The sequence below is a fragment of the Chaetura pelagica genome, unplaced genomic scaffold (assembly GCF_000747805.2).
Source record: "Chaetura pelagica isolate M959 unplaced genomic scaffold, ChaPel_1.0 scaffold72, whole genome shotgun sequence".
Classification (NCBI taxonomy): domain Eukaryota; kingdom Metazoa; phylum Chordata; class Aves; order Apodiformes; family Apodidae; genus Chaetura; species Chaetura pelagica.
This window is the reverse complement of record NW_009952560.1, coordinates 2863187-2872689: the sequence shown is the minus strand read 5'-3', so window position 1 is coordinate 2872689 and position 9503 is coordinate 2863187. Positions and strand designations below refer to the sequence as shown.

The 9503-nt window shown below is 46.9% G+C and overlaps 1 protein-coding gene across 1 annotated transcript; it reads left to right on the top strand.

Annotated features, from left to right (window-relative positions):
* Positions 1-1204: 1204 nt before the first annotated feature.
* FAM101B (family with sequence similarity 101, member B) lies at positions 1205-2876 on the top strand (the record flags this gene model as incomplete). Its single annotated transcript, XM_010009072.1, has 2 exons — positions 1205-1308; positions 2546-2876. Coding segments are annotated over 2 exons (435 nt in total), but the record flags the coding sequence as incomplete, so codon positions are not given.
* Between the last annotated feature and the right edge of the window lie 6627 nt (positions 2877-9503).

Here is a 9503-nt window from a genome sequence, read left to right as displayed (position 1 = left end):
GCTTCCCGCTCCAGGCTCCTCAACATCCTTTGAGGAAAGGAGGGTGGAAAAGCAGCCCGGCCGGGCTGGGGTCACGGCGGGGCTGGCACCGGGGCGGCCGGCGTGGAGACAAGTTGGAAAGAAGGGAGCCCCGTTTCCCTCCCTTCCCCTGACACCCGCGTCTCTGAACGCCCCCGGGCTGGGAGGGAGATCCCCGGGAACCGGGGTGTGCACAGCCAGGCCTGGGGCCGTGTTGGGTCTAGAGGGGCTTGAAAAAGCCCCTGGCTTTGGAGGCAGCTCTTGCTGATGGGATGGAAACCCCTGTCACTCTTGCCCCAGGTAATCCTTGGGACAGCATCACAGCTCATCTTTGAAAATCCCTGTAGATCAGAAACTCTCACGTCCCCAGAGGGTGACCCAGAGCAGGAAGTTTGTCTGTTAGACTCTGGTTTCAGTGCGGGTATCAGCGGGGTTTTTATGCAACGATTGTTGAGTGTTGACACCCAGCTGCTTGTACAGACACTTTAGAGACTGCAGAGCTAGAGAGCCATCCCTTTCCTACAGAGCTGCTGTGTGGAGTTGGAAAAGGTTGTAGGAGAGCCATGCATGGGGCAGGAGAGATGCTCAGAGCCCCCTTGTCCCTGGATACCAGAGCATGTGTTGCAGAGGTGGCTTCAAAACCACAAGCAGTTCCTTCCCTTCGGGGCTGCGAGGCTCTCGCCAAGGGTTTCTTTCCAGCTGTGGGTGTTTCTGGGCAGTGTCAGCTCGTGGCACAGCCTGGAGAGGAGCACAGGGGCACTCCGTGGGAATGAATACATCCTTCCTAACAGGTTGTGTGTGAATTAGAGCTAAGCTGGGTTGGATGCCTTCAGGCAGCAGCCCTGGTGCAGCTGTGGATCGAGGGGGGAGATGCCCTGCAATGATTTCCTGCTGTGATCTGCCCGTGGGGACATTGGGTGAATCCAGCAAGGAGAGCTCTCTCATAACACTCCCGTAACGTTAACTGTAAATTGAAAGTAAGCTCCCAAAGTTAGGGCTTTGCAGAGAATTCCACCTTGGCACATCTTTGGTGCTCTAGATGTCAGACCTGCAGGTTGTACCTGTGGGTGTGGCTCAATGGGAACCTTAACAACTCTGTACCAAGGGCTAAATAAATGTGTTTTCTTGAGACTATACTGAATTGTGACATAAATGGGATTATTTTTGCCTTTTTTTTCAGAATTCAGTGTTCTCTCCCAGCCCTGTTCTCCCCAGCTGCTCTCCAAGATTGTGTCCTTTATCCTTTGGGGAAGGAGTTGAGTTTGACCCTTTACCACCAAAGGAAATAAGGTAAATATTGTGTTACAGTCACCTAGCTCTGAAGAAGTTAGCATGTAAAGGAGTAGTTAGGCCTTATCAGTCCCTGTGAGTCAAATTAATTTGTTTGCAAAGCTATTGTTCCATGCAGCTGTACATTCCTGGACATTTTTACAGACTGAAGGAGTGTTCAGCCTCTTTTAATCCCATGTGTGGTGGTTTGTTGTTTTTTTTTTTCCAGGAAGATTTCCCTGTATTTTACTTTCCTGCTTTTACTTCATTGCACTGCTCCAAACTGTTGCCTTTCAACTGATTAACTAGAAGGTCATTGTGAGGGAAGCTCTTCAAAGCAGATATCTTTCTAGGACTGTTTTATTAGGGGGAAGGACTTTTGCATTTCTGTCCTCACGGGTTTGTAGTGAGTACTGTCTTATCAGCTGTGGCTGGTGTTGGCTGGTGTGTGCACTGAAAGAAAAGTTAATATTAAAAGAGTGCACAATGACTATTTTTTAACATGCTGCATCACTTGGCAGCCTGGGAGTTATTCTTTTGAACATCGTGACTTGCAGTAATGAGAAGTGAAGGCTCCCAGCTGATTACTGTGCAAGCAGAGGTAGACTGATAAAATCAAACAGAAGCCTGATGCAGGGGAGAGTAGAGAGTGTTGGTTGCCCTGGCTGGAACCAAAGGCACTTAGCAGTGTGAAGGAGCTAACAGAGCTGTCACAGTGTGAAGATGAAAACTTTGTTTTGCAGGCACAGAGGATTTCCTTGCCAGCAGAGCATGAGGTGTAAATTGTAGTATTTTCCTGCCAGTTGAATCTTCAGAGAGTGCCCCATGCCAGGAGTGATAGCAGGGAACTCCTGTGAGACTCTTGGCAGAGGAGAACTGAGAAAATAATGTGTGCTTCCATGGGCTTGGTGCTCTGAGGAATTAGGATGCTCATGTGCAAACCCTAACTGTGGATTTGGGCTTCTGAGTTTAGGCACTGGAGTCTGAAGGAGGTTCTGAGCTTCATAAAGCTCAGGCTTAAAAGGATGGACACAAAGGTTGAGAAGCTGTTTGGTAGTGCTGGCAGCTGGACCAAGCAGTGACAGCACCAGCTGTGCTGCTAACGTAAGGCTTGTCCTTACCCGAGCGGGACAGTGTCTGCCTGCTGTGGTGGGTCCTGTGCTGAGGTGGCAGCTGCAGGTCTGAGGAGCTGCCCTGATACCCCAGTGCAGCCTCCTACTCCAGAGCAGAGCTCACACACGTGTCTCTTGTATCTCAGGTACACATCCTCAGTTAAATACGACTCAGAGAAGCACTTCATTGATAACGTCTACATGCCAGTGGGCTTGAGCGTGTCATCCTGCAGTCAGACAGTCATCTGTGTCCCCAACTGCACGTGGCGCAACTACAAGACCGAGGTTCACCTCCAGCCCCGCAACAAGCCCCAGCGTTTCACCAGCACCACCATTGTCTACCCAAAGCATGCCAAGACTGTGTACACCACCACGCTGGATTACAACTGTCGGAAGACCGTGCGGAGGTTCCTCTCCAGCGTAGAGCTGGAAACTTCGGAGTGCTTTGGGAATGACTGTGTCCTGGATGGTTGCTGAGTGGCTGTCTCTCTTGCTCTGGTCCATCCCAGTCCCACCTAACGTACTGTGCTAACTCCACTAGCTAAAGTGGGTACAGACCCTCTTTCTCAGCTCTTAATTCCTGCTTTAAGCATCAGAATGGCCTGAACGCAGTTTTTCTGTGGGAACATAACTTAGTAAGGAACTTGTTTCTTCGCCTTTAAAGTCGTGAGTTCCCTCCCCTTCCCTGCAGTGCAGTAATCAGGTGAAAATGAGGGGAAGTATTTTCCCTGAGAAAAAAAGGACAGGTAAGACAGAATGTGGAATAGTGCCTGGCAAGTGAAAATCTGTTTGATGCTTTGTGGTGATGTGCAAAAATAAGGGCAGTCTTGCAGAGAATCGGGCAGGTCATTACAGGAGTCAAAGCTGTCATTCATTTCAGTTTAGATCATAAGACAAGTTTTATCTAGAACAGCCAGCTCCTGGAAACTGCTGGAAAAAGCTAGTAGAGAAAAATCTGGGATTCTGCATTTAACAGCTACAGAAACGTCATGTTGTTAATGTCCAGTTTGAAGGTGTGAGTTGGAAAGAAGAGGAATTCTGAGTAGAATTAGGAGATAAAATGTTCTTGCAGCTCCAGGTGGCAGAGAAAGGATCAGGTTCTTCAGATGAATGGCACAATGTATCTCCTGTACTTAGAATGACTTCTGCTGCACCGTAGTATAAGATGCCAGCATTTGTGTACTACAAGTAGCAGGACTTGTAATGAAGAATATCAGGCCAAAAATTATCCCTGTATTGTTGGAAAGTCAGGTCTTGACAGTGTGGTGGTGGAAAAACACCAGTGCCTCGTTTTTACTGATGTTCTGTCTGCACTAAGGGAGTTGTGACTAGGAAAGTTTCAGAAATTGTTTCATGGATACAGGGACCTAGAGTGGAGAAGGAGACACTGGGATCGGGTGTGAGACGCCGTCATGGTGGAGCTTGTGAAGAGGTAGATGGTAGCAAGGGACGAGCAAATTTTAATTGCATAGCAAACCCCACAGTTGTATCTCTGCTTCTCCACTGAGCTTCTCATTGTGAAGGTCTGTGTCTTCCCTGGACTTTAGGCTGTCACCAGCATGGGGTAGCATTTTCCTCCCTGTAGGCTGCTGTAACCCCTCCAGTCCCAAGCGCATGATGAGTTTGGGGACCAAAGGGAATAACTTCAGGTACTAGGAAAGGCCATCTGGATGTTACGTGTGTTAGTTTATCATGTGCTTTGAGGAAAATAAGACAGAGAGGTTTCTTACTTGACCCAGATCTTTTTTTCTCTGTTGACAGCAGTGCAGTGTGGAGAGCAGCTGCTCTGGGGAGCGTGGCTTACACTGGTGGCTAGTGTGGTGTAGCAGCTCAGAAACTCTTGGTAGACTTGACGTAGCTGGACACGGCTTTTCCATGTATTCCAAAACTCCTCTGAGGTGCAGGTCACCTTCTGGTGCAACAACAGCCCTGGACCTGCTTTTAAAGAGGACTTGGCTGGTGTGTAGCCTCAAGGATGAATTTTGCCAGCAGCGAGTTGGAAACTTGGGAGCCTGTTCTTGAGCTGTACTTAACGCGTGTTTGTGCAGGTGTGATGAATGGTGTGGAAGTGTTCCTAGTCTGAGCTGGAATTACTTGGGAGAGTAAAAATGCAGCAGGAAGGGAAGCTTGAGTTTGTGTGGTTTGGGTTTTTTGTTGTTTTATTTTGGTTTTTTACTTATTTATTAGCTCAGAACGTGATGTCCTTAATCTTTGCTACCTGCCTCAGAAAACCAGATCCTAAACCCAGGGTGACAGAGGATGCTGAAGTCAGGTGGGCATTGCTCCAGAGCTGTTAAGAGCAGCACAGTCTTCTCAACAAACATGTTGGTTTCAAACTACAGTATTTAGGAGATGTGGCTTGAAGACATGTTGCAACTTCCCACTAAACGTTGCCCCAAGATAAACCTGTGGTGTAACAGAAGGCACAACCCAGACCCAAATGTGTGGGGTTTCAAATGGACAGAGCTCTTCTTTGGGGAGCCTCTTGTCTGAAGGCTCACCTCACAGCTTTGGGTGCCACCTGCCACCTGCTCCTGAAACATCTGGTGCTGGCCACTGTTGGACACAGGACACTGGAAGGACACAGACCCTGGGTTGCTCCGACTGCGCTCGTCCAATGAATTCATTTTCAGGAGGTCTGAGGGGAGATGATTTTAATTTGTAATCGCTATTGTCCCTAGTTAAGTTAGAAATTAAATGACCCTTCCACTATGGTTTTAGGATAAAGCACCTGATTTTTGTAAAGCAAACAATTATGTACCTCTTAGAAACAGTTTAATTGGTAGAGTTATCTTTTAAATTATTTATCTTCCAACATTTGCAAAGCTCTGATTGGCTCTGTGCAAGTGTTCTGATGTCTGTGACGTTCTCCCCCCTTCTAATTTTCAATTTGTCTTTTACTTTATTGGTAATAAATGATCTGAAAACTATCATATAGGGAAGTCTCTTTATTTTTCGTTCAAAGCTTTTCAGTGTTTATTATGGTACTTATTTAGTAACAAAACAGGATCCATCCTGCCAGTCCCTGCTCCCCTCTTGTTTCTCTTACATCATGTGGTGCTGTTTACATATTCCAGGAAGGCGTTTCCTATATACAACTGTGTATTTAAAAAAATCCCAACACCAAATGTTGTGGTTTTATCAGTTTAGTGAGGCACTTGAAAAAGCACCTCGAAGACAGCTGAAAATCCTCTCCAGTGTGTATTTGAGTCTTTCATCTGGTATAGTTTTATTTTTAAAGAGAGTTTCTGGTATGGATTTCAGCATATCCTGTAAGTGAAGCATTTCATCCTTTTTCAAATAGAACAAGAATTGAACAAGCCTGGAATTTCTTTTTTACTTCTTGGTTAAAAATGTCAATGCTCAGATGCTACTTTAGTAAATAAAGAAGAAAAATGAGACTAGAATGTGCTACTCATTGAACTTTGTGAAAACAAGTAAGTGGTTGCAACTATTTGAGAGAAATCCTGTAGTGTTTTTCTGGATACTTTGTTTTTTACACCCTTCTGATTTTGCAGACATGCTGATGTTGTTAGTGTCTCTGGCAGAGTAGAAATTAATGCAATTGAACATCAGTTAATTAATTCTTAATGGGATGATTTTTTTCTTTGCTTACTTTTTATTGTTCATCTGGTTATCTGCTTTCAAAAGCTCCAGATTTGCATGTAGTGACATTATTGGAACCCAGGGAGCTTTGCAGCTATTTTGAAGCATGTGGCTGCTCCTGAGGAAGTGTGTGCACGGATTTGGGTGTCATGCAGTGTTTAAAGGATTGAACAGGAGAAAAGCCAAATATAAATAGAAGTTGCTATATAAAATATGGTCTATTTGAAGAGCCATTAAGATAAAACTTTAAAAATCAGAATAGTATCTTTCAGGAGGGCTTCAGGAAAAACTTTCAGGGAGAAATACTTCCAGATACTTCCTTTACTGTGACCTGGGCTGTTTTCCTTTAATATTGTAGAAATGCTCTGTATGACAGATGTTCCTTTATTAGAAGTTGAAGTAGGGGAGTACAGGGCAGCCTGCTGCTTGATGTGATTTTTAATTCATGTTGGCCAAATGGGCTTCTTATTAGTACATACCACGACAAGGATAACCCTGTTGTTATAGCTGTGCTCCATTTTCCTTGTGTGTGTGCTGTGCTTGCTCCAGAATATCAGATCCGAGGGGCCGAGGCAATGAATTTTTATAACAATAAAATATTGTACCTAACATGAGATCACAAGCCAGGAGACCAGGGCTGGATTCCAATCACAATTTTGCAGCTTGCTTGGTTCCAAGTTCTAGGTGAGTTGGTGTGCCTCCACATCACCTCAGTTCCAAACCAGGTTATCCTTCAGCTGCCCGTGCTCAGCTTCCCCACCTGTGGATGTGTGTGCTGGTGTCAGGACAAGCAGTTCACAACCTGAGAAGCTCAGGTGTCATGCAGTGAGTATTGTTTTGAAATACACTTAATAGCAATAAGTAGGGATACTCCAGGGCAACTAGACAGTATGGAAAGGAGCACTTTTAACTGTTGAATTAGTCTTGAGTTGCATCCATATTTTAACTAACAGCTTGCTTTTTAAAATATAAATGTCCAGCTCTCCACACAGATAGAAGACAGTGAGTAATTAGTACTAAGCTACAAAACTTGTTGAAATATTTTGGGTGAGACCACTGGTTGCAGCTCAGAGACTGTGCTGGCATGTTCAGTACTCAGGACCAGCTCACCCTTGCTCCTCTGGAAAACCACTGCAACAATCTTCCTTTACACACTGTGTGATTGTTGCTCGGGGACGATGCCCTGTGGTGCAGTCATGAGGAATGCCTGACAGTTGGGCATGGCTCAGTGCCCAAATGTTGCTGGATATACAATTCATACCGTTTCCTTCTGTTCACCTTGTAGATCTGGAGCCTTTCTTCCTCTGCCACAGGATCATCAAGCACCCCATCCCATCGAAGGCTGTTGTTGAGCTGAGCAGAAAGACCTTGATCTGTTTGACCGCAGTCCAAAATGGTGGAGGTTGATACTACAACCTTGTTTATTTCTGCATCTGACTGATTCTCTTCTGCCTTATGTTGGGCTGAGTCAGGGTTCCTCCCAGGACTTGGGATATCAGGCAATGGAGGGGAACTGGCCTGCTGCTTTCTGGTTTTGTGGTGGTTTTTATCTGTTAAAATGATAAATGCTGTTGGCAAAAATGTCTGTGTTGCCTCTAAGGGTTTCTTGCTTGTTTCATAAAGAGGACTCTGAGGTAAGTGCTTGCTGAGCTTTTACGTGCCCATTAATAAGAAACAAAATCTGTAAGAAAATATTAATGACCTAAAAATCTTATTTTAAAGAGAGAAATCCATATTTGATTGGCTATCATAATGATTCTCACACCCGTAAAATGTATTTATTGAGGCTGTTAATGCATTAATAGCTCTTCTGCACTGCCATCAAGTTCTCTGTGCTTGCCAAACACAATTTAGGCAGGAAATTGATTCTTAGTTGTTGGGGAATTTTTTTAAGCCCTTATCCATTAATACAACAATGGGAATTTTTATTTTTTTTTTTTAAATAGAACAATTTCTGGAAACTTTCAGGCACCTTTTTACTAAGATCCTGGAAGGGAACAGCAATTTCTTCAGATGGAAGATTTTTTCTGAAATTGACGTCCCATTTCTGTAGCTATAACAGCAACTCAACCCCAGTGATGGGAAGTTAGATCAGGTCCCTGACTCACGCCTGTGGAGCGGCAGATATTTATATAACTATACTGCAGCTCACCAAAAGAAAACCACTAAATATTTACAGCATCCCAGGTCTTAGGCAGCCTATGACATTTCTTACTTCTCAACAGGCGCCTTCTGCCTCCTACTGCTTGTGCTGTGTAGTTACATGGAGTTACATGGACTCAATCTTTGTTGTTTTGGTGATTTTTATTTTTTTTTAATGGTTTGTAGCCATATAGGAAAGTGTAGGTGTAAAGAGGCTAGAGGTGCAGTGGAAGGTTTGGGTGATTCCCTAGGGAAGGCTGTTCATTCCTTGAGCAGTGCTCACGTCCCAGCCCGGTGCTCGCTTGGCTTTGCCCCCTTCCCTCCCCAGCCCCTGCCCGGGGTGATGAGGGGACGGCCCAGGGGGGTTTGTGGGGAACAGTGGCCTCTGCCCAAGCCTGTGGTGGCGGCCAGCCCAGCTCACCTGCCCGCAGGGTGGTGGTGACTCTCCTGTGTGGCTGCTGCTTCTTTCCTCCTGGCGGCTTCGCACGGGGGGCCCGTGGGAGGGGGGGCCCCGGGCAGCCCCCCTGCCCCTGCCCGCGGGGCCCTGCGGGAGCGCGGGAAGGAAGGTCAGCAGCCCTGGACCAGCCTCAATCCTTGTCTGTGACTGCCCCTCCATCTCCCCTCAGGGCCTTCCTTCTCCATCTCCCCTCAGGGCCTTCCTCCTCCATCTCCCCTCAGGGCCTTCCTCCTCCATCTCCCCTCAGGGCCTTCCTTCTCCATTTCCCCTCAGGGCCTTCCTTCTCCATGTCCCCTCAACTCTCCCCCTCAGGGCCTCCCTCCTCCATCTCCCCTCAGGGCCTCCCTCCTCCATCTCCCCTCAGGGCCTCCGTCCTCCATCTCCCCTCAGGTTTTGCCCTCCATCTTTCCTCCCCTCACTGCTTTCCTCCTCCATCTCCTCTCAGCACCTTCCTTTCCACCTCACCTTTCCCCTTGGCCGTTCCTCCCCTCAGCACTTTACTCTCCATCCTGGCTCTGCCTTCCCCCTTCCCCGTCCCCCCTGCAGCGCGGTCTCCAGGGCAGCCATGGTGCAGCAGCAAGCCTGGGCCTGCCTGCTTGGCCAGGGCCCAGCGCCATTGCTCTGTCTGAACAACCCCAGCAGGTTTCCTCCTTTTGTCCTCCTTTACATATGCAGGTATTCGGACTTGCCCAAGGTAATATGGCCCCACCAGAAGCTGTTTTCTCCTTCGAGGCAGCAGGTGAAGTATTGCAGGGTTTGCAGCACAGTGATGCTGCAGAGGTAAAAATCAAATGTGATCCATTGCAGAGAAACCAACTATTGGGGTCCTTCCCACCTCAGCCCTGTAAATTAAGGTGCTGTGGGAAACCCCCCTCTCCCTTCCCTCCCTTCCACCTTGC